Source organism: Schistocerca serialis, chromosome 3 (genome assembly GCF_023864345.2).
Source record: "Schistocerca serialis cubense isolate TAMUIC-IGC-003099 chromosome 3, iqSchSeri2.2, whole genome shotgun sequence".
Lineage (NCBI taxonomy): Eukaryota > Metazoa > Arthropoda > Insecta > Orthoptera > Acrididae > Schistocerca > Schistocerca serialis.
Genome location: NC_064640.1, coordinates 217,180,698 through 217,205,297, shown reverse-complemented (window position 1 = coordinate 217,205,297; position 24,600 = coordinate 217,180,698). Strand labels below are relative to the sequence as shown.

Below are 24,600 nucleotides of genomic sequence, written 5' to 3'. Positions count from 1 at the left end.
ATATATTTAATAGAGATTCCTCATAGGACGTAACCTTCTTGGCTTCTCTTTTCGTAGGATGTCGTACTTTTGTGCTCTCCGCAGTATCGTTGTTGTTTTGTGAAGACAAACTGGGGGGAGGACCTACTTCCTTGTTTCCTGTGCTACTGGACATAATTTCGATGTTGCTGGTGGTCGGCCTGTCTTCCATTTGAGGGAGGAGAAATAACATTCCATCGAAGTATAGATATTTCCTCCGTTTTCTTGCAGCCTCGCCAGACGAAGATTTTTTTCTGTGATGTCAGTTCTCTCGCGAAGCAGTCCTTCAGATTTTTCCACTTCCTTTGAATTTCTTTACCTGTCATAAATGAAATTATCACTGTATATAATTTATTGTAAGTATTTACCTTAATACTTCTATGAATAAATGTTAATGCTGTTACTAAATATTATTTCTTCCAGATACCTTGCAACTGGAAATAGCTTTCGCTCACTACACTAAGAATATCTACTGGGAGCCACTACAATCAGAGAAATTGTGAAGGATACATGCGAGCAGTTGTGGCAATGTCTACAGCCTATTCATATGGCAGAAAAAACTGAAGATGATTGGAAAATTATTGCCAAACAGTTTTTATACAGAACTGACTTTCCAAATTGCATTGGTGCTGTGGACAGGAAACATGTGAGACTGAAGAAGCCTGCTGACAGTGGCTCAGAGCTTTATAATTACAAGAATTATTTTTCGACAATTCTTTTGGCCGTAGTGGACACTGACTATTGTTTCACGGTGATAGACGTGGGCTCATACGGAGCCAATGGGGATTCTAATGTGTTCAAGAAATCCAACTTCTATCAAAAACTGAAATCTAATCAGTTAAACATTCCAGATCCTCAAAAATTACCACACGACGAGGAAGGAGAGCCTCAACCTTTTAATTTTGTAGGAGATGAAGCATTTGCACTGTCTAGACATATTCTGCGGCCGTACTCGAAGAAAAACCTGATAATGAAACAGCGTGTTTTCAATTATAGACATTGTTGTGCTCATAGAATGGCGGAATGAACTTTGGGGGTTTTGGCTAACAAATGGAGACTATTTCATCGACCTACGGACGTGGATGTTGGTTTTTCAGACATAATCATAAAAGCATGTTGTATTCTGAATAATTTCGTAAGAAGAAATGACGGTGTACGAACTGAGGACGAGTCATACGAATGCCTTCTGCAAGGCTGTGAGCCTGTAGGAATAAGAGCTGATGCATGTGGTATGCAGATAAGGGATCATTTTGCAAACTACTTTGTGACTTCACAAAGATCAGTACATTGGCAATATGAAAATAAATTACTGTAACTGTGATGTCTACATGAATGAATGAAATAAGTGAACCAAGAAATACCTTTGCTAGTCTTTTCTGGTCCAGGCAGTTCAGTCCAGTTCCGAATTAGGCTGCAGCATACTTCTCCCCATAGTTTCTCTTTCAAATTGCAATCACTGTATACTTTTAATTTCCTGTTGTAGAGAGCTGGTCGCTTTTCTACTTCTGCAATTAGTCTTTGTGAATAGACAACGCAACTTACAATGTCATCCGTAGTGCAACTCCCGTTATCAGACATGCCGCTGGCGCACTGAACTTCTGTGTATGCAACACAGAGCGAGAGCGACTGAATGAGAAATCGCGTCACTAGTGCGCGCGGGCCCATGCCAGTGCTTGTGAATCATTCCACACCTGCGACAATCGCATCGCGCGTGAAATAGGGCCGGTTGCGTCTTTTAAATCGCCGCAACTTTTTTGTCGCACGTGCGCGCGCTCCTACTCGAGCCACTGTGTTTCATTCTTGCGACAAATAAATCGCGCGACGGAAAATCGCCAGTGCGCGCCTAGCCTAAATCCGCGCCGATCCCGACATGGGACAAATAAACTGGCCAACTCGCTAATTCTCTAAGTCCGGCTATCTGCGCAATCTGGCAACACTGTAGACTGCAGCACCTACTGGAGGAAATCTTGTCCCATATAAGAGAAGCCATACACTGTTTACGCCCGTGGTATAGCAGTATCGTGTGTTGTTTCTGTCTGCAATGTCGGTGGATCGAAACTAGCTGGCGCAAAAAATTTTTATAGCCTCTTCCAACTGAATGCTGAAGACGTGAATGTAATGGTAATGCAGATTCAATCTATTTCACTTTCTATCACACCAATAACAAACTTTTATCCAGTAGCCATTTTGCGGCATATTTCTTGCAGAGTGTCCTCCTCTGGACGCCGCATGCGGCAAAGCTCCAGGATCCATTTGCTGGCTACCGGCAGCGGCCGTGGCGACAGCAGCGGCGCAGCACTCCCCCGTTCTGTATCGAAAGCGCGTGCTACTGCTCATCGCTTTTGATAATTTAAAACGCTTTATTATTATTAAATGTTGCTCCATAGAAGATTTCTACGATTTCCATTCTCGCTCGAAAGCAACAGAGACTGACGCCCTGATAAGTAGATGGGTACTGTATTACATTAATCGGCAAGAGCTGCGTATGGTCCGAAATTAATTTTATAGACTTAGACGAAATTAAACCACCTCACTACATTCGATGAATTTATAAATGCTTTGTACCTCTTTCCTTTCCTTTCAAAGTCAATTATTTGTGCAACTTTTGGCCAATATTCGGGTGTTTTCGTCAAGCCAGAGTGAGCATCTGTGCTGTAAAGTGTATTACAGTTTTTGTTTCATTCCTTGTGGTAACTCTATGCGATAAAATGTGTGAATACCTTGCAATGCATGCTCTGTAGCAGTGCAGGAACACTGCACATTTGGAGCTCCATGTATGGATTCATGAAGTATTTATCGTTGATCGGAAGTGATAGTTAAGGTCATCAGATTTAAACCAGAAAAAGTTATCGATATTGAGGTTTCATAGAATGGAATGGAATTGCTAACGCCGGTGTCAGCAAACGTCTACAGTTAAATGCTATTGCAAAATTTCGAAGAGAGGAACTATATTTATCAACATGTTCACTTCATAAACAACCTCCTGCATGTTAGACCCATATGACGAACAAAGTTCAAATTCGAATCGTTGACAGTAGGTTTGAATCTTTTCAGAAACTATTTTACAGTCAAGCACCTTGGCATTTGCAAAGCAGACATCCGTGATATTAACATAATTTACTAAGTCGAAATTGCAAGAAGGTTTATGTGTAAAGGCATTCTTCAGATTTAGCAGTTTACAACTCCATTAGTTAAAATGGAAAATAAAACGTTGTGTCCAGCGGCCTTCACCGAGATCGGAACTACCTTTTCATATAGCACCAGCATCGCAACGCATAACGGAATCGCTGAGCTAACGACACACTGGCGGCAACAGCCGGACTATAGTCATTGCGACATTTCCTGAGCCTAAAAACGCAACATTAAACACGCAAACAGGTGTTACTTATGTGAAGAATGCCGTTCTTGGAGTCCGGAAATTAAATATACTTTCTAAGTGTCTCATCTTACAGTGGATTATATTGAATGAATCTTCGATGTGAAAAACGAATTCCACGTGAATTTAGCGACGTAATGCCGGGCTACACCCGGAAGTAAATGCACTCTCAGTGTTGACAAATACTTGCTACGACGCTGCCAATTCTCAGCTCTCTTTAGCGAAATGCTTGTCGTGATTGTCCGATACGGTTCTTCACAGAGGAGACGCGCGCGACATTTGATTTTTATGCAGCGCTCTCCCCTGATAGTTTCTGACGTCGCCTTGTGGGCTATGTATACATTTGAGGCATTCAATTATCATTAATCCAAAATGAATTAAGTTTCAGCTTCCAGCGTGGAAGAAGGCTGTTGACGCCGATGTTATATCATTACAACACGGGGAGAGCAAAACGGATGATTCAGTGTTTCTCATTCAGCATAAAGCATGTGAGATAATTTTCCGTAACGTCCATAGTCATCTCAAAATACAAACGAAGTAAAAATATATCGAAAGCTTATTTTAATTGAATTAATGTAAGATATCAAACACTTTGCACCTCGATGTCGGATGTATCCACGCGCAATCTTTTGCAGCATACATATAGAATGTCATGATTACCACGAGAATGAAGAAATACGTTAGTATGGATGGAAGCAAGAAGAGAAGCAATCAGCAAATATTCGATTCCACATGGCATTCATTTCATTTGAGATTTAAGAAGAGGTAAAGCGGGATATCACTTTCGTTAACAACGAGGAAGTCTGTGTCTTCATAAGTTTCCTCCTTGAAATGTGTATGCTCTATTATATACTAAGTAGCCTGATCATTGTTTCCGTGATGTTATCCTCTTGTTTGGCCCCTAAACGATGAACAGATTCCAAATGCATGTCTCCGCATGAAAGTAGTTGTTCGAACCCTTCCTGAGTTATTTTTTGTGCATTTGCTTGGAATTCATGATGCAGACCGCTGTGCCTCCCCCCCCCCCCCCCCCCCCGCCCCCCCTCGAGGGTTAAGTCTCCAAACTAAACCGTTTTATCCACTGGCATAATTTATTCAGACAGCATCAGCACAAGACATCAAACAAAGCCTTACATTTGCAGATGCAACCCTCTAACCAGCAGCTGACCCAAGGGTAATTCACGGTCATGGTCCGAAATTAACAGCCCTCTGCTACTGTGGCATAGTTTGTGCTACATTTTTGATTTCACAGCACCAGTTTATCTGGTAAGACTGTTAAATCAACGGGAGTAGTTGCAGAGTTGTGCCAGCGTTACTGACTTCCTATTGACATCTTCACGTATCTCACTTGTCCTGAAGCGTTGATCACGAGATGCCGAAGTAAATGAGTGTATCCTGCACGACGTAACATTTATTATTCCCTTCTTTCATAGCCACTCTCCATGTGTATCGATACCAAATAGGGATGTGAAAACTCTTGCAAGTGAGAGAATGACAATAATAATCGTAACAAGAACAAGCAAATAACAAATGAAGTTTATTGCAATGCAGAACGAGAATAGCTGTAGAATAAAAATCTATAAAAGTAGGTTGTTCGTTGAGCTGGCACAATGCAAATATCTCTTTAGCATTTTGTTACTGAATTTAGTTCTGGATGTTTGCAGAGAAAAAGGAAAATTCGGTACTTCTCGCTAGTGTAATATAATGTGAACCAGCAACTACCCTTTTCTTAGAACACGACTCAAGCAGGTCCCCAAGTACCCAAGTAGCTACCAAGGCACTGCTGCATTCTGCTCCCTGACATTGTTCTGATGACGGTTAATGTAGATAGTTCTGATTATGAAATACATAACATATTGCAGATTAGTTTCTAGGATCGTAATATTAAATTTGTGTTGTAGATGTCACTTGAACGTGACGACTAACCAGATGACTCATCAATATAAAAAGACAATATTTTGACAATTTAGCAGGATTACTCAACATGAATTCTGAAATTGGGTGACTGACCGGAAAGGTGCTAAACGTCGTCAAGAATATACGAAGTCCCAATCACACTAATAATATGAAGATCGTCTTCGACAGCTCGCCACTTTCGCGTTGCTATTTCCACCCCACTCCAGACAGCCCTCGGTGGAGCTGCACTAAGTTGCCGATGTGATTGAAGGCCTTCAAACCGACAACAGACCACACACTGAAAAATACAAGAGAATTCTCTTGCAGCGTAAGCTTATTTTAACTAAACCACAAATGATTGTCCTATTCAAAAAAAGTAAAATGTTACACACTGTTGACATCAAACGGACATTATCTACGTTCTGTCTTGTGTCCTACTCATCTATATTATCAGGTGTACTATCAAAATGATTAGATATCATGGATGCTAATGTAAAGCGCTGATTCCAGATGGTGGGTTCACAACAATATTGATGCAAAAATAAAATACAAGTTCGCAAAAGTGCAGCTGTGCATTTTCGTACGTTTTCATCTCCAGATCTACCATAGATAAAGCATACTAACAAACTTGGTCATTGTCCCTGTAATTTTTGCCCTCTTATTTCAGACCGAATTGATGAACAAAGTAAAATTCGTGACTCTCATAGATGCTTCGAATCTGTTCAGTAATTTTATCAGTAATTTTAATGTGACTTAAGATTAGTGAGGTCTACGATCATGGCAACTCCTGCCAGTTTGCTACGACACACTTACATGTGACAGGTAGCACCTGATTTAAAACTTACCGAAAGGAATTGATGAGACATATCTTTTGCAGCAAACCTGGAACTGCTTTCGGAGGCAACTACCGTTTTATAAAGTCACTACTTTACAACTATGATGCCAAGGAATTTCTGCATAAACTCTCTCATTGCCATAATCGCGGCTGCAGTAGATAACTGATAATCACAACGTGAAGGATGAGACAAGGGATAGATTCTGCATGAAATGACCTTGTACTCACAAAATATTACTCACTCAATAAGATATCATCAGACGGAATATTCACAGTATTTCATACAGATGACAAGAAAATGTCAGGCGAATTTAGCAGGATAAATCAGTCCCACAGCTGCAAATCATTGTTATGCCAACAGGGTTGCGAAAGGATTCCTACAACATTGCAGTCTGGACCACGCTGACAGCAAGAAGAAAGTGTTTTCGTAGCCTAAATATTTCATGATAGGATCCAGGCATCCAATCTATCTCGAAGAGTCTGCTCTCCAAATTTTAGATATGTGGTGTAGCCATGTGCCCACAATTTAGTAATAACACTCTGACTGTTATTCCCATTTATGTGATTCGGATGGCGAGAAAGCTTTACCATGGGTTATCTATATGTCTACTGAAAGCAAGCGACATAACATAATAGGAGGAAGCCTGTCATATACTTTCAGATAAGGTTTCCTGAGCGTTAGATATATATGATATTAGCATCCTTACCCCATCAAAAAGGATTTCTTGTTATTGAATTTTACATACATTTTACTACTGAAGGCCTCAGGTTTCTTGCTTCCCACATAGCAAACAATGGCTACCACTCTCGTTGTCGCATGTCATAACCGAATTCCTTCAGTATTATCTGGTTTAACTTCGACTACAGTTCGTTATCGTTAAACATATGCCTTTGCTTCAAAAACTACAAGTATCATCTCTAGGTAATGTTCACTGCGGGACTACTCAAGAAGCTTTTCGAATAGAAGCGAAAATCGTTTAACGGATGAGAACTTTATTTCGTGGTACACCTCAAAACGAAAGAAACAAAATAACAGTAAGAGCAGAAGGCTCATCATATCGAGCGTGGGCACCGTCAACGCAGCGCCCTGAATTTGGCCTTATTCCTCCGAATTTACTTCCTGATAGCCCAAAGGCGCTGTACTTCAAAAGTATCAGCGTATTCGCACGGGAATTACTATCCACATGTAATTGCTAGAATATCTTGCTACATCAGGTATCAGGTATCTGTTATCAGACGCTCGATCTGAGCTGTTGATTTTTATTGAACCAACCTGTTGTGTTGAGGACAATATTATGGAAATGGAAGAGGATGTAGATGAAGATAAAATGGGAGACACGATACTGCGTGATGAGTTTGACAGAGCTCTGAAAGACATGAGTCGAAACAAGGCCCCAGGAGTAGACAACATTCCATTGGAACTACTGACGGCCTTGGGAGAGCCAGTCCTGACAAAACTCTACCATCTGGTAAGCAAGATGTATGAAACAGGCGAAATACCCACAGACTTCAAGAAGAATATAATAATTCCAATCCCAAAGAAAGCAGGTGTTGACAGATGTGAAAATTACCGAACAATCAGTTTAATAAGCCACAGCTGCAAAATACTAACACGAATTCTTTACAGACGAATGGAAAAACTAGTAGAAGCCGACCTCGGGGAAGATCAGTTTGGATTCCGTAGAAACACTGGAACACGTGAGGCAATACTGACCTTACGACTTATCTTAGAAGAAAGATTAAGGAAAGGCAAACCTACGTTTCTAGCATTTGTAGACTTAGAGAAAGCTTTTGACAATGTTGATTGGAATACTGTCTTTCAAATTCTAAAGGTGGCAGGGGTAAAATACAGGGAGCGAAAGGCTATTTATAATTTGTACAGATACCAGATGGCAGTTATAAGAGTCGAGGGACATGAAAGGGAAGCAGTGGTTGGGAAGGGAGTAAGACAGGGTTGTAGCCTCTCCCCGATGTTATTCAATATGTATATTGAGCAAGCAGTAAAGGAAACAAAAGAAAAATTCGGACTAGGTATTAAAATCCATGGAGAAGAAATAAAAACTTTGAGGTTTGCCGATGACATTGTAATTCTGTCAGAGACAGCAAAGGACTTGGAAGAGCAGTTGAATGGAGTGGACAGTGTCTTGAAAGGAGGATATATGATGAACATCAACAAAAGCAAAACGAGGATAATGGAATGTAGTCGAATTAAGTTGGGTGATGCTGAGGGAATTGGATTAGGAAAAGAGACACTTAAAGTAGTAAAGGAGTTTTGCTATTTGGGGAGCAAAATAACTGATGATGGTCGAAGTAGAGAGGATATAAAATGTAGACTGGCAATGACAAGGAAAGCATTTCTGAAGAAGAGAAATTTGTTAACATCGAGTATAGATTTAAGTGTCAGGAAGTCATTTCTGAAAGTGTTTGTATGGAGTGTAGCCATGTATGGAAGTGAAACATGGACGATAACTAGTTTGGACAAGAAGAGAAGAGAAGCTTTCGAAATGTGGTGCTACAGAAGAATGCTGAAGATTAGATGGGTAGATCACATAACTAATGAGGAAGTATTGAATAGGATTGGGGAGAAGAGAAGTTTGTGGCACAACTTGACCAGAGGAAGGGATCGGTTGGTAGGACATGTTCTGAGGGATCAAGGGCTCACCAATTTAGTATTGGACGGCAGCGTGGAGGGTAAAAATCGTAGAGGGAGACCAAGAGATGAATACACTAAGCAGATTCAGAAGGATGTAGGTTGCAGTAGGTACTGGGAGATGAAGAGGCTTGCACAGGATATAGTAGCATGGAGAGCTGCATCAAACCAGTCTCAAGACTGAAGACCACAACACACACACCTGTTGTGTTTAGGAAATTGATCAGAGCAATTGGATGAGTTTATTATTTTGGTACAATGTATGAAAAACCACTTTTCCCACTTATCTTATCCTAAATAGTCCACGATTGGGTTGAGAGCAAGGTAAATAGTATGCATTGTGGATAGAATGGGAGTGAATATTGAAACGAAATTATTAGAATCATGGGAAGGCAATGATGTATCGATATGCAGTGACATGAGAGTTTTCTGAGGTAAAGGTCTGTCTCTGACGATGGAGAGAAGGGGGCTAGGTTTGTCTGTATTCTTACGATAAGCTCATTGAGAAGAAAAGCGCGGGCAGATTTCATTGTGTGCTGGGAAGAAGACAGCCGGGAGTTTCAAATGCTTGAAATTCTGGAGCCTTGCTTGGCCAGGGTGCACACCACCCTCGCCGTAGGCAGGGGGAGAGCGGTAGCGTGGTAAGAGAAAGGCACTTCCCTGGGGACGACTGAAGCAGCCGGATGGACTGAGGAAGTGGCGGAGCAAAATGCTCTCCGAAAAGGGGAAGGAAATGAGTTATTTAAGGCTCTAATGTTCCAGCCACGCGAGACTTAATTAACATCGAGGCACGTCAATAAATGAGAGGTGTGATTGAAGAAATTAGAATTTTTCTAGTACTTGTCCGCGTGGAGATACGATTATTGCTTTGCCCAAAGGTAATAAGAGTGATAGAGTGTTGCTGTGACGTTATGACGTTGTGGGCTATCCTCCATTCCTTTCCGTGGGTGAGAAACCATAGCAAGTAGAATATCTTTATATGTGCTGTTACAAGATCAGCTGTTAGGAAATTTTATCCTGTATGTTACTGGTAATACCGTTATTATGCTTTGAGAGATGAAAGTAAGACAGAATGAAAAGAAATAGCTTACAGAACGGAGGAGTTATTATGCAGGCCCAGTTACGATTCCTGTTACTTACGTATTTTCTTTAAACACAGTCGGGTGATTAACAGTGTACCAAATTTGGGGTTAATACTACAAAATCAAACATTTATCGGTTGCGCGTACATTTATTTATTCATTTCTTTGAGTAAAGAATTTAATTAGTAGTTGTTATGTGTAAGAATCATGCAGCGACACATTTAATGAGAATACACATGGACCATTTAGCATCAGTAGGTTTCCGGAACACTTTAGGACCTCGCAACTGGTTTGGCTTTTATTTTTCTTTCAGTACTCTACCCATCCTCCCTCGTTGTCTATGATTGCTCGAAGGCGTCGGGGAAATGATAAGGCTAAATTCATCGAGAGATTGTGATGATCGTTTATCTCCCACCATGTATTCTCTGTATTTTCCCATAGAGTTTCAGAATACCTTGACGCAGGTGGTAACGACCTCGTAACCTCCGCCCACATATTTCCGCCGGCCGTTGTGGCCGAGAGGTTCTAGGCGCTTCAGTCTGGAACCGCGCGACCGCTACGGTCGCAGGTTCGAATCCTGCCTCGGGCATGGATGTTTGTGATGTCCTTCGGTTAGTTAGATTTAGGTAATTCTAAGTTCTATGGGATTGATGACCCCAGATGTTAAGCCCCATAGTGCTCAGATCCATTTTTGAACCACATATTTTCAGTGGGGTTAAGGTCTGGCGATTTTGGCACGAAAGGAAGAAGTTTTATTCTCTGCTGACATTGGAACCAGTTCTGGACGGCTCTGATATTATGAATAGGGCTATGGTCCTGTAAAGAAATGATCATCCATTAACTTAGAAATTAAATACTTGTGACTAATACTATGAATTTCCATCTGTGAATGGGAGCAAGGAAGGTGCCTCCACGTGTGCATTTTACTTACATGCTACATAGAAGAAAGAAAATGTCGGCGCTCCCCGGAAACGTTGCCCAATGGGACAACGGCCAAACCTTCCACCACCGGAAACGAATGCAATCAAAAGCCAAAAACAAAAACAGGTCCTCTTCAGGGCCAACCCTGACGATCGTCAGCCTGAACGTCGAGGGAATCACCAAGAATAAGGAGGATGTAATATCGCAACTATGCCGATCAGAAAAGTGGGACGTACTGTGCCTGCAGGAAACGCATAGAGATGAAACAGCAAACAGACCCAATATCAAAGGAATGCGCTTGGCAGTAGAAGCACCTCACAGAAGGTATGGAAGCGCAATATTTACCAGACCCGAGATGCTGCTCTCTTCCACGAGTAAGACAACCACCACCAACATTGAAGTGTTAGCGATAGAGAGTGGATCATTTACAATATGCTCCGTATATAGACCCCCCGGCCAGAACTTACACACTTCAACGCCAGAAAGCTTCAACAACCAAAGGACACACTTCGTTGTGGGCGACTTTAACAGCCACAGCACCACCTGGGGCTACGACGAGACAGACGCCAATGATCAGCTGCTAGAACAATGGGCTGAGGCAAATAACCTCTCACTTCTCCACGACCCCAAGCTCCCCTGCTCTTTCAACAGCAAAATTTGGAAGCTAGGTTACAATCCCGATATTTGCTTCGTCAGCCGGAACATCTACCACACCTGCTGCAAAAGAGTATATGATGCAATCCCAAAGACACAACATCGACCTATTGGAATCCAAGTCTACTCAACAATCAAAACAACCAAAATACCTTTCCGTAGGAGATTCAACTTTAAAAAGGCTAGGTGGTCAGAATATTCCCAAGCGCTGGATGAGGAATTAGCCAGTCTGACCCCAACACCAAATAATTACCTTACCTTTGTTGAGACTTTGCGAAAGGTATCTAGACAATATATTCCTAGGGGTTGCAGACAACTCTATATCCCAGGGCTCTCAAATGCCTCAAAGGACATCCTGGAGAAGTATCAAGTATTTTTCGCGGAAGACCCATTCAGCGACGAAACCATCACCTATGGCACAGCTTTAATGTCAGCCCTCAGCGAGGCACGCGAGAAGAAGTGGATAGCAACCCTAGAAAGAATGGATATGTCCCACAGTAGCAAAATAGCCTGGAACCTGATTAAGAAACTGGATGGTGACCCAAGGCTAAGCAAGGCCCCGGCCAACGTAACTCCAAACCAGGTGCCCAACCAACTCCTTCAAAACGGCAAGTTCAACTCCAAACGTCAGAAAACTAAAATCACACGCCTACTGCCAACGGAAAACACCAACTTCCAGAAACCATTTAGCATGAGAGAGTTGAACAATGGCATAAATACCACGAAGAATGGGAAAGCCGCTGGGTTTGATGATATTTGCGTGGAACAGATTAAAAACTTTGGCCTTGGCGCCAGGGACTGGATACTTGGACTTTTTAACGTGTGCCGTGAAACCTTTCAAATCCCGAAACTGTGGAGGAAGTCAAAAGAGTCTCCGAAGAGCTATCGACCCATAACCCTTCTCTGCCATCTGTTTAAGCTCTATGAAAGATTGAACCTCAACAGAATAGAGAAGATCGTTGACTCGAAGCTAATTCCACACCAAGCAGGTTTTAGACCTGGAAAGTCCTGTACCAGTCAAATTCTAGCATTGACGGAACATATCGAGGGTGGGTTTGAGAATAAACTAATCATCGGGCTGGCACTAGTCGACCTAAGTTCCACCTATGATACAGTACATCACCGGACACTACAGCATAAAATCTACGAGACCCTGAAAGACTACCACCTAGTCAAGATAATCGAATCCCTGCTCCAAAATAGACAGTTCTGCGTAATGCTTGAGGGGAAAAAGAGTCGATGGCGGAATCAGAAAAATGGGCTCGCCCAAGGGAGCGTGTTGGCGCCAATCCTATTCAACATATATACAAATGACCAACCAACTCCAGACAAAACCAAAACTTTTGTATATGCGGACGACCTGGCAATAACAGTTCAAGGCAACAGGTTTGAAGCCATCGAGGAGAAACTAGAAACCGCCCTTTCTATAATGTCAGCCTACTACAAAAAGAATTCTCTAAAACCCAACCCCTCCAAAACTCAAGTGAGTGCATTCCATCTGAACTCGAGGCAGGCAAAGTACAGGCTCAATGTTACCTGGGATGGGACATTACTAGAGCACACAGATACTCCCACCTACCTTGGCGTCGTGCTGGACAGAACATTGACATACAAATATCATTGCGAAAACACACGCAAAAAAGTAGAAGCACGAAATTCCCTAATAAGAAAGCTGTCCAACAGCAAATGGGGTGTCAAACCTACCGTGGTCAGAACTTCAGCCCGAGCTTTGTGCTTCTCAACTGCCGAATATGCCTGCCCGGTATGGTGCAGATCCGCCCACGCAAAAAAGGTAGATATTAGCTTGAATGAAACATGCAGGATAGTGACAGGCTGCATGAAACCTACCCCCATAGAAAATCTTTACAGGGCCGCAGGTTTCACAAACGCTGACTCACGTAGGAAAGCCCATGAACATACCGAGAAGCTAAAACAAACCTTTGATGCTCGTCACTCAATATTTGGCCTAGAGTGTGGCCCCAGCAGACTCAAATCCAGACGCCGTTTCGTAAGTTGCGCCTTAGATGTGCCCCCCATCTACTATCCACTAAGAGAGGACCCACCAAGCGGCGTTTCTGGTGATTGGAAAACCTGGAGAATGCTTAACCGCATCAGAACTGCGGTGGCTCCTGTGAAATCTAATCTGATCAAATGGGGTTTGTTGGACGAAAATGACGACAAATGCAACTGCGGCACTCGACAGGACATGGAACATCTCCTACAATGCCCAGCCTGCCCGCACAGATGCACCCTCGACGATCTATGGCTGGCTAAAGAAGAAGCATTGGACGTTGCCCAATATTGGGCAAACAAATTGTAGTTTCCGGACACGAAAAAGTAAAGTAAGTCCATCTGTGAAAAAATTCGACAACTGCATTGGCTGTGTAGTCTAAGCTACAGGTTTATAAATTATTCGGAGGATTCCACATTGAAAAATCCTTTGCCGATAGCTGTTGACAAAAACCTACATTGACAAGGGGAGGATGCTGGGACGGGGATCAGAATATAGTTTAAGGCGTCAGTTATAAGACGCAGGTAGGACTTCTTTCAGAATATGCCGTCCTCCTATGCTTTGGTAATGATGAGGTGGGGTGTAAGTTGTTCAATAAAGTGCAGCAGTCTGTTGAACTGTTAGACTCTGTTGCATGGTTGTAAAGCTAATCTGCCTCGCTTATTCAAAACGATTGCTAGCCTTCACTATACAATTCTTTTTTCTATCCTTCCACTGACAAGATATATAGAAGAAAGAAATCTGTTTTGTAGCGAGATATTCTCTACGGACTTTACACGTGCTCGTTCGCTCAGTGTGTTGCATTTACTGAAGGAGACCGTGGCCGCTGACGTCGCCTGTTTACACCTCGTGTCAAAAAAATGGTTCAAATGGCTCTGAGCACTAAGCGACTTAACTTCTGAGGTCATCAGTCGCCTAGAACTTAGAACTAATTAAACCTAACTAACCTAAGGACATCACACACATCCATGCCCGAGGCAGGATTCGAACCTGCGACCGTAGCGGTCGCTCGGTTCCAGACTGTAGCACCTAGAACCGCACGGCCACTCCGGCCGGCACACCTTGTGTCAACGCGGGCCGCGCTCGGAGTAAACGCCTACAGTTGAGATAAACAGCTGATTTCACGAATGTTAGTGAAATAAGTCATCCCTTCATATTAGTGAGAACTAAATACCACTAGGAGTACATATCTTTATGTAATGCTCATTGCTCAAGAACAATTCGTGTATGCAGCGTTGGTGTTATGACTAAGATCATAAAATCTGTAAATCGTAACCCAATTCATATATTTGCATGCGCCTACGGAATATTAAACATGAAAACAATTTGTTTCTTTGTCATATAATTTTTAATCAAGGCAATGTAGGCAGTTGTCAGCTGATATCAAAATTGAATGTAAAGGAGGAATAAAGAAAAAGATTACGAGAAACAAATCTCGTGAACAACTGTGTACTATCTTGGAAACGTGCTGATGCGGCTATCTCACAGTTTCAAAGGAAGAGAAAACCATCCTGTCCACTTTCCGAGGACGATATTTCCTGACAGAAAGCACACTAGGGCGAACGGCTTTAGGTTGATACGCCAGGAACCACAAACTACGTCCCCAGTTCGTTCACTCTCCGAATCTTAGCCCCGTTATCAGGCACTTCCCATGTCAAAGTGGCTGGCATAAACGAGCGCGAACGACCTGGGATTAGGTGATACAGACCTCGACTCTCCTGTTTGACAGATGTGTTATCATTCACCCATGCCAGGAGGTGAGGAAATACACTTACGAAACGTTGAACACATTTTAATTTTACATGTGGACATTACTGCGCAATTACACTCCTGGAAATTGAAATAAGAACACCGTGAATTCATTGTCCCAGGAAGGGGAAACTTTATTGACACATTCCTGGGGTCAGATACATCACATGATCACACTGACAGAACCACAGGCACATAGACACAGACAACAGAGCATGCACAATGTCGGCACTAGTACAGTGTATATCCACCTTTCGCAGCAATGCAGGCTGCTATTCTCCCATGGAGACGATCGTAGAGATGCTGGATGTAGTCCTGTGGAACGGCTTGCCATCCCATTTCCACCTGGCGCCTCAGTTGGACCAGCGTTCGTGCTGGACGTGCAGACCGCGTGAGACGACGCTTCATCCAGTCCCAAACATGCTCAATGGGGGACAGATCCGGAGATCTTGCTGGCCAGGGTAGTTGACTTACACCTTCTAGAGCACGTTGGGTGGCACGGGATACATGCGGACGTGCATTGTCCTATTGGAACAGCAAGTTCCCTTGCCGGTCTAGGAATGGTAGAACGATGGGTTCGATGACGGTTTGGATGTACCGTGCACTATTCAGTGTCCCCTCGACGATCACCAGTGGTGTACGGCCAGTGTAGGAGATCGCTCCCCACACCATGATGCCGGGTGTTGGCCCTGCGTGCCTCGGTCGTATGCAGTCCTGATTGTGGCGCTCACCTGCACGGCGCCAAACACGCATACGACCATCATTGGCACCAAGGCAGAAGCGATTCTCATCGCTGAAGACGACACGTCTCCATTCGTCCCTCCATTCACGCCTGTCGCGACACCACTGGAGGCGGGCTGCACGATGTTGGGGCGTGAGCGGAAGACGGCCTAACGGTGTGCGGGACCGTAGCCCAGCTTCATGGAGACGGTTGCGAATGGTCCTCGCCGATACCCCAGGAGCAACAGTGTCCCTAATTTGCTGGGAAGTGGCGGTGCGGTCCCCTACGGCACTGCGTAGGATCCTACGGTCTTGGCGTGCATCCGTGCGTCGCTGCGGTCCGGTCCCAGGTCGACAGGCACGTGCACCTTCCGCCGACCACTGGCGACAACATCGATGTACTGTGGAGACCTCACGCCCCACGTGTTGAGCAATTCGGCGGTACGTCCACCCGGCCTCCCGCATGCCCACTATACGCCCTCGCTCAAAGTCCGTCAACTGCACATACGGTTCACGTCCACGCTGTCGCGGCATCCTACCAGTGTTAAAGACTGCGATGGAGCTCCGTATGCCACGCCAAACTGGCTGACACTGACGGCGGCGGTGCACAAATGCTGCGCAGCTAGCGCCATTCGACGGCCAACACCGCGGTTCCTGGTGTGTCCGCTGTGCCGTGCGTGTGATCATTGCTTGTACAGCCCTCTCGCAGTGTCCGGAGCAAGTATGGTGGGTCTGACACACCGGTGTCAATGTGTTCTTTTTTCCATTTCCAGGAGTGTATATTCTAAGTTACGAGAAGTGACCTGGAGAAAAAGAGTGTATACCTTGGGGGATATGTTATAGATCACGATTGTAATGTTAGCAAAGTACTGTAAAGTATATTTTATATTGTGCTTAACTTTAAAAGAATAATCAGCCAAGGCATTCAACAGTGAGAAGTACAGCATGCCTCCAAGAAACATACGAATATCGTACAATTTTAATAAAATGAAATATAGATCGGTTTATTGGGGCAAGCCTATTCGGGAACATAATAAAAATATCTAAATCAGTTACCAGTTTGTATGTGCTGCTAGTTAAAGTAGAAGAAATGAACCGATAAAGAAATAATTCCTTCATTGATATAGGAATGTTTCGAAATGGAAGGTATAATTTTACTATTATGAAAAACTGGCCTGGACTGAGTTGACTGGTTCCAATTTTTGAATACATTAGATCCCAATAACAAATACAAATGGAATAAAATAGGAATATAAAGTCTGGAAATGAGTGTGGCCGTCCTTTGTCTAATCTGCTTCAGATACACGGTATTAAAAACAAGTGATCCACATTTCGAGAGCTGATAGGGTGGACAGAAACAAGACAAACATATCCACTAAACAAGAGAAATGAGTCTGAAATCAATATCTTAAGAGCATTGAACACTTCTTCACCTTTACTACTGTGAAACACATCTGTTGTTCTACTTAAAACACTTCTCTTGTACTGAAGAAGAGCGTGTAGCTCTTACAATATGCAGGTTGTCTTCTTTTAGTCCATACTACCGACTCGCAAGGTATGGAATACCATTTTCCTTAACACCGTGTGTATATATATATATATTACAGAAGCAATACAAGCAACTGAACAGGAAACATTGACAGTTAAATTCAATTGTGAAAAGATGCGCTGCATCACATTTGTTAACAATTTCCTAGTAGTTCCAGATTTAGAAGCAGAATGAACAACATTTTGCAAAATGGTTCAAATGGCTCTGAGCACTATGGGACTCAACTTCTGAGGTCATCAGTCCCCTAGAACTTACAACTACTTAAACCTAACTAACCTAAGGACATCACACACATCCATGCCCGAGGCAGGATTCGAACCTGCGACCGTAGCGGTAGCGCGGTTCCAGACTGTAGCGCCTAGAATAGCTCGGCCACCCGGCTGGCGACAACATTTTGCAGGTATTATCTGAAAATCGAGGAAAGAATAACACTGGAATGTGAGAACAACAACAAATTGTAATGGCAATGAGAAAAAGTAATAAACATATGAACACAGCAACTGATGGCATTAGAAGTACAGCACTTCAGGACCAGAATGACAGAGAAATAGATGCTTAACAAAAGTAAAGCGAAGAACAGCGATAGCAAACCATTTATGTTTATGAATGATATTCTTTGAAGTAAACATACAAGTAACAGAAATATCGAAACACACGGCCAAATAGATGATGTGGAGTGCTCTTTTCTTTGGAAGTGAAAGATGAGATCTGAAAAAATAAAGTATGGTCCGCCTACAGGTCACAGGATACTGAATGTAGCGGAAAATGACCAAAACAAGGTACAAGGAGATGGAAACGAATCGCAGAGTCGTATAAGAATTAACTGTGGAGAGAAGCCTAAGAAGAGAAAATGTAATGGCTGGAAGCATTGTCCTCGTGGGCGGTATACCACACGCTAAAAACATTTGCGCGTTAATGCAAATATTCACAAATTCGATGATCACATTTACTTATCAGATGAGGGATGAACTACTAAAATCATGATATAGGGAACTGTTTATATTTATTATTTTGTGCCTATTACAAATGAAAAGTCACTAACAGCATAAACTGATAACTTTATGGAGAAAATTTCGTGTCTCACTTGAACAGGGCGTCGCTACAGGAAGAAAATATTTTATCATCCGAAAAGATTACTCTACTACAGTCAAAGACGATATATTCTGCTGAAAAAGCCATGTGGTCAGCCCTCTGATAATCAGTTAATTGCTGCTTTATAGCAGCTCTCCGACAATATAATCCTGCGTCTTTCAGTCTCCTCGTAACAGTCTTTCTGCTGCCGGTAAACTGAAATAGCTTTATCAGGGCACGGCTACTGAGGAATGGATTAGCACATATATTCACCAAAACACATTGATCACCTGCTGCGGTAGACACACGGAGCCGTCCACTTCCTCTTTTCCGCCCTAAATAGCCCCTTTCCTTGTATTCCTTCCACCAGCGTCTAGCTGTTCTTGCCGGTACTCCACACTTTTCTCCAGGTTCTGATGCCTAGTAGCTGCCATGCTCAATCAGTGCAACCACACGCACACTACTCTCTCGATTCCACTGCGACTGCATTGCGACAGTTGCCCTTGTGACGCTACTACGCTTTTTATAAAGAGAACCATTTTACAACTCAGTGGAGAAACGAAGACTGACAAAATAAAAGAATATCTTTTTCAGTTATCTGTCACACACAAATATAAACTTCGTTAAAATGCTTTGTCAAGGATCACTATTAAGAAAGACAGTCATTAGGCAAGATTTTAAACGAAGGCTTTGTTTGATAGTTTTCTGCTGATGCTGTCTCAATATTTTATGTCAGTGGATAAAAAACGGTTTAGTTTGGAGACCTAACCCTCGAGGGAGGGGGGGGGGGGGGAGGCACAGCGGTCTACATCATGAATTCCAAGCAAATACACAAAAAATAACTCAGGAAGGGTTCGAACAACTACTTTCATGCAGAGACATGCATTTGGAATCTGTTCATCGTTTAGGGGCCAAACAAGAGGATAACATCACGGAAACAACGATCAGGCTACTTAGTATATAATAGAGCATACACATTTCAAGGAGGAAACTTATGAAGACACAGACTTCCTCGTTGTTAACGAAAGTAATATCCCGCTTTACCTCTTCTTAAATCTCAAATGAAATGAATGCCATGTGGAATCGAATATTTGTTGATTGCTTCTCTTCTTGCTTCCATCCATACTAACATACACTCCTGGAAATGGAAAAAAGAACACATTGACACCGGTGTGTCAGACCCACCATACTTGCTCCGGACACTGCGAGAGGGCTGTACAAGCAATGATCACACGCACGGCACAGCGGACACACCAGGAACCGCGGTGTTGGCCGTCGAATGGCGCTAGCTGCGCAGCATTTGTGCACCGCCGCCGTCAGTGTCAGCCAGTTTGCCGTGGCATACGGAGCTCCATCTCAGTCTATAACACTGGTAGCATGCCGCGACAGCGTGGACGTGAACCGTATGTGCAGTTGACGGACTTTGAGCGAGGGCGTATAGTGGGCATGCGGGAGGCCGGGTGGACGTACCGCCGAATTGCTCAACACGTGGGGCGTGAGGTCTCCACAGTACATCGATGTTGTCGCCAGTGGTCGGCGGAAGGTGCACGTGCCCGTCGACCTGGGACCGGACCGCAGCGACGCACGGATGCACGCCAAGGCCGTAGGATCCTACGCAGTGCCGTAGGGGACCGCACCGCCACTTCCCAGCAAATTAGGGACACTGTTGCTCCTGGGGTATCGGCGAGGACCATTCGCAACCGTCTCCATGAAGCTGGGCTACGGTCCCGCACACCGTTAGGCCGTCTTCCGCTCACGCCCCAACATCGTGCAGCCCGCCTCCAGTGGTGTCGCGACAGGCGTGAATGGAGGGACGAATGGAGACGTGTCGTCTTCAGCGATGAGAGTCGCTTCTGCCTTGGTGCCAATGATGGTCGTATGCGTGTTTGGCGCCGTGCAGGTGAGCGCCACAATCAGGACTGCATACGACCGAGGCACACAGGGCCAACACCCGGCATCATGGTGTGGGGAGCGATCTCCTACACTGGCCGTACACCACTGGTGATCGTCGAGGGGACACTGAATAGTGCACGGTACATCCAAACCGTCATCGAACCCATCGTTCTACCATTCCTAGACCGGCAAGGGAACTTGCTGTTCCAACAGGACAATGCACGTCCGCATGTATCCCGTGCCACCCAACGTGCTCTAGAAGGTGTAAGTCAACTACCCTGGCCAGCAAGATCTCCGGATCTGTCCCCCATTGAGCATGTTTGGGACTGGATGAAGCGTCGTCTCACGCGGTCTGCACGTCCAGCACGAACGCTGGTCCAACTGAGGCGCCAGGTGGAAATGGGATGGCAAGCCGTTCCACAGGACTACATCCAGCATCTCTACGATCGTCTCCATGGGAGAATAGCAGCCTGCATTGCTGCGAAAGGTGGATATACACTGTACTAGTGCCGACATTGTGCATGCTCTGTTGCCTGTGTCTATGTGCCTGTGGTTCTGTCAGTGTGATCATGTGATGTATCTGACCCCAGGAATGTGTCAATAAAGTTTCCCCTTCCTGGGACAATGAATTCACGGTGTTCTTATTTCAATTTCCAGGAGTGTATTTCTTCATTCTTGTGGTAATCATGACATTCTATATGTATGCTGCAAAAGATTGCACGTGGATACATCCGACATCGAGGTGCAAAGTGTTTGATATCTTTCATTAATTCAATTAAAATAAGCTTTCGATGTATTTTTACTTCTTTTGTATTTTGAGATGACTATGAACGTTACGGAAAATTATCTCACATGCTTTATGCTGAATGAGAAACACTGAATCATCCGTTTTGCTCTCCCCGTGTTGTAATGATATAACGTCGGCGTCAACAGCCTTCTTCCACGCTGGAAGCTGAAACTTAATTCATTCTGGATTAATGATATTTGAATGCCTCAAATGTATACATAGCCCACAAGGCGACGTCAGAAACTATCAGGGGAGAACGCTGCATAAAAACCAAACGTGCGCGCTCGTCTCCTCTCTGAAGAACCGTATCGGACAATCACGACAAGCATTTCGCTAAAGAGAGCTGAGAATTGGCAGCGTCGTAGCAAGTATTTATCAACACTGTGAGAGTGCATTTACTTCCGGGTGTAGCCCGGCATTACGTCGCTAAATTCACGTGGAATTCGTTTTTCACATCGAAGATTCATTCAATATAATCCACTGTAAGATGAGACACTTAGAAAGTATATTTAATTTCTGGACTCCAAGAACGGCATTCTTCACGTAAGTAACACCTGTTTGTGTGTTTAATGTTGCGTTTTTAGGCTCAGGCAATGTCGCAATGACTATAGTCCAGGTGGTGCCGCCAGTGTGTCGTTAGCTCAGCGATTCCGTTATGCGTTGCGATGCTGGTGCTATATGAAATGGTAGTTCCAATCTCGGTGAAGGCCGATGGACATAACGTTTTATTTTCCATTTTAACTAATGGAGTTGTAAACTGCTAAATCTGAAGAATGCCTTTACACATAAACCTTCTTGCAATTTCGACTTAGTAAATTATGTTAATATCACGGATGTCTGCTTTGCAAATGCCAAGGTGCTTGACTGTAAAATAGTTTCTGAAAAGATTCAAACCTACTGTCAACGATTCGAATTTGAGCTTTGTTCGTCATATGGGTCTAACATGCCAGGAGGTTGTTTATGAAGTGAACATGTTGATAAATATAATTCCTCTCTTCGAAATTTTGCAATAGCATTTAACTGTAGACGTTTGCTGACACCGGCGTTAGCAATTCCATTCCATTCTATGAAACCTCAAAATCGATAACTTTTTCTGGTTTAAATCTGATGACCTTTACTATCACTTACGATCAGCGTTAAATACTTCATGAATCCATACATGGAGCTTCAAATGTGCAGTGTTCCTGCACTGCTACAGAGCATGCATTGCAAGGTATTCACAGATTTTATCGCATAGACTTACCACAAGGAATGAAACAAAAACTGTAATACACTTTACAGCACAGACGCTCACTCTGGCTTGACGAAAACATCCGAATATTGGCCAAAAGTTGCACAAATAATTGACTTTGAAAGGAAAAGAAAGAGGTATGAAGCATTTATAAATTCATCGAATGTAGTGAGGTGGTTTAATTTCGTCTAAGTCTATAAAATTAATTTCGGACCATACGCAGCTCTTGCCGATTAATGTAATACAGTACCCATCTACTAATCAGGGCGTCAGTCTCTGTTGCTTTCGAGCGAGAATGGATATCGTAGAAATCTTCTATGGAGCAACATTTAATAATAATAAAGCGTTTTAAATTATCAAAAGCGGTGAGCAGTAGCTGGCGCTTTCGATAAAGAACGGGGGAGTGCTGCGCCGCTGCTGTCGCCACGGCCGCTGCCGGTAGCCAGCAAATGGAGCGGCGTCCAGAGGAGGACACTCTGCAAGAAATATGCCGCAAAATGGCTACTGGATAAAAGTTTGTTATTGGTGTGATAGAAAGTGAAATAGATTGAATCTGCATTACCATTACATTCACGTCTTCAGCATTCAATTGGAAGAGGCTATAAAAATTTTTTGCACCACCTAGTTCCGATCCACAGACATTGCAGACAGAAACAACACTCGATACGAGTATACCACGGGCGTAAACAGCGTATGGCTTCTCTTACATGGGACAAGACTTCCTCCAGGAAGTGCCGCAGTCTACAGTGTTGCCAGATTGTGCAGATAGCCGGACTTAGAGAATTAGCAAGTTGGCCAGTTTATTTGTCCCCTGCCGCGATCGGCGCGGACTAAGCCTCTGCAGCGGCCGTTTTTTTTTTCTTTATTGTAATTTTAAGCACCTCATACAAGGCGGGCTGTCAGCAGCATATTACGCCGCTCTTCAGCCTTAAGGGGTATAATAATATGACATATAGGTGACACAAACAATACAATAAAAACGGCGGGCAAAAAATGTAGATACAAAAACAATAAACAGGAAGCCGTTCACGCTGGACGAAAAAAACACTAACACTTGTTGACATGGCGCACATAATACGGACGACTGCTACGGCACACGTGAACAGTGGAGGCGTGACAACGAAAGAACACTAAACGCAGACGAAGGCACATACACGAGACACTGATGGCGATGATCTCCGGCGCGCGAATGTTCACTGGGCGTGTGCGAGTCCAGGGACCTGCCAAGAGAGGAGGAGGAGGAAGGGGAGTGGGAGAGGGGAGAGCAGGGATGCCAGGGGCATGGGAGATAGGGGGAGGGAGGAAGGGGGAGGGGAAGCCCGGGGGAAGAGGGGCGGAAGGAGGGGATGAGGGAAAAGGAAAGAGAAGGGAGGGAGGGTGCCTAAAGGAAAGGACACAGGAAGTGGGGGGGAGGATCAAAGTTGATAGGAGGGGTAGATGGAGGGGAGGAGGACATCATCAGGGAGAGGGAGCTGGCGGAAGCCACCTCGGGAGAGGGTAAGGAGAGTGGAGAGATGGAGACCAGGTGGGACGTGGGAATACAGGCACGGCATCGGGCGGGGGTGGGAGAGGGTGGGTGAGACAAGCAGATCAGGAGGATCGAGTTTGTGGGAGGTGTACAGGATCCGTATCCTTTCAAGGAAAAGGAGGAGGTGGGGGAAGGGGATGAGATCGTACAGGATTCGCGTGGGGGAGGGGAAACGGATGCGATAGGCGAGGCGGAGAGCATGGCGTTCAAGGATTTGGAGGGATTTATAAAAGGTAGGGGGGGGGGCGGAAATCCAGGCTGGATGGGCGTAACAAAGGATAGGGCGGATGAGGGATTTATAGGTGTGGAGGATGGTGGAGGGGTCCAGACCCCATGTACGGCCGGAAAGGAGCTTGAGGAGACAGAGTCGGTAGCGTGCCTTGGCTTGGATTGTCCGAAGATGGGGAGTCCATGAGAGGCGACGGTCGAGGGTGACGCCAAGGTACTTAAGGGTGGGAGTGAGGGCGATAGGACGGCCATAGATGGTGAGATTGAAATCAAGGAGGCGGAAGGAAGGGGTGGTTTTGCCTACAATGATCGCCTGGGTTTTGGTACAGCGGCCGGCCGAGTTTTATGTCAAAGAGTGTACGTATCGAACACAGAAGTGTTTGGAAATGAATCATGGAGTG

At 44.2% G+C, this 24,600-nt stretch overlaps 1 protein-coding gene across 1 annotated transcript; it reads left to right on the top strand.

Annotated features, from left to right (window-relative positions):
• The first annotated feature begins 565 nt into the window (after positions 1-565).
• LOC126470753 (uncharacterized) lies at positions 566-1,045 on the top strand. Its single transcript, XM_050098760.1, has one exon. It carries the CDS (start codon positions 566-568, stop codon positions 1,043-1,045), a length of 480 nt encoding a protein of 159 aa, XP_049954717.1.
• Positions 1,046-24,600: the final 23,555 nt, after the last annotated feature.

Excerpts from the sequence above, each read along its gene's own strand:
- LOC126470753 (XM_050098760.1), top strand. The coding sequence starts at position 566 with ATGGCAGAAAAAACTGAAGATGATTGGAAAATTATTGCCAAACAGTTT.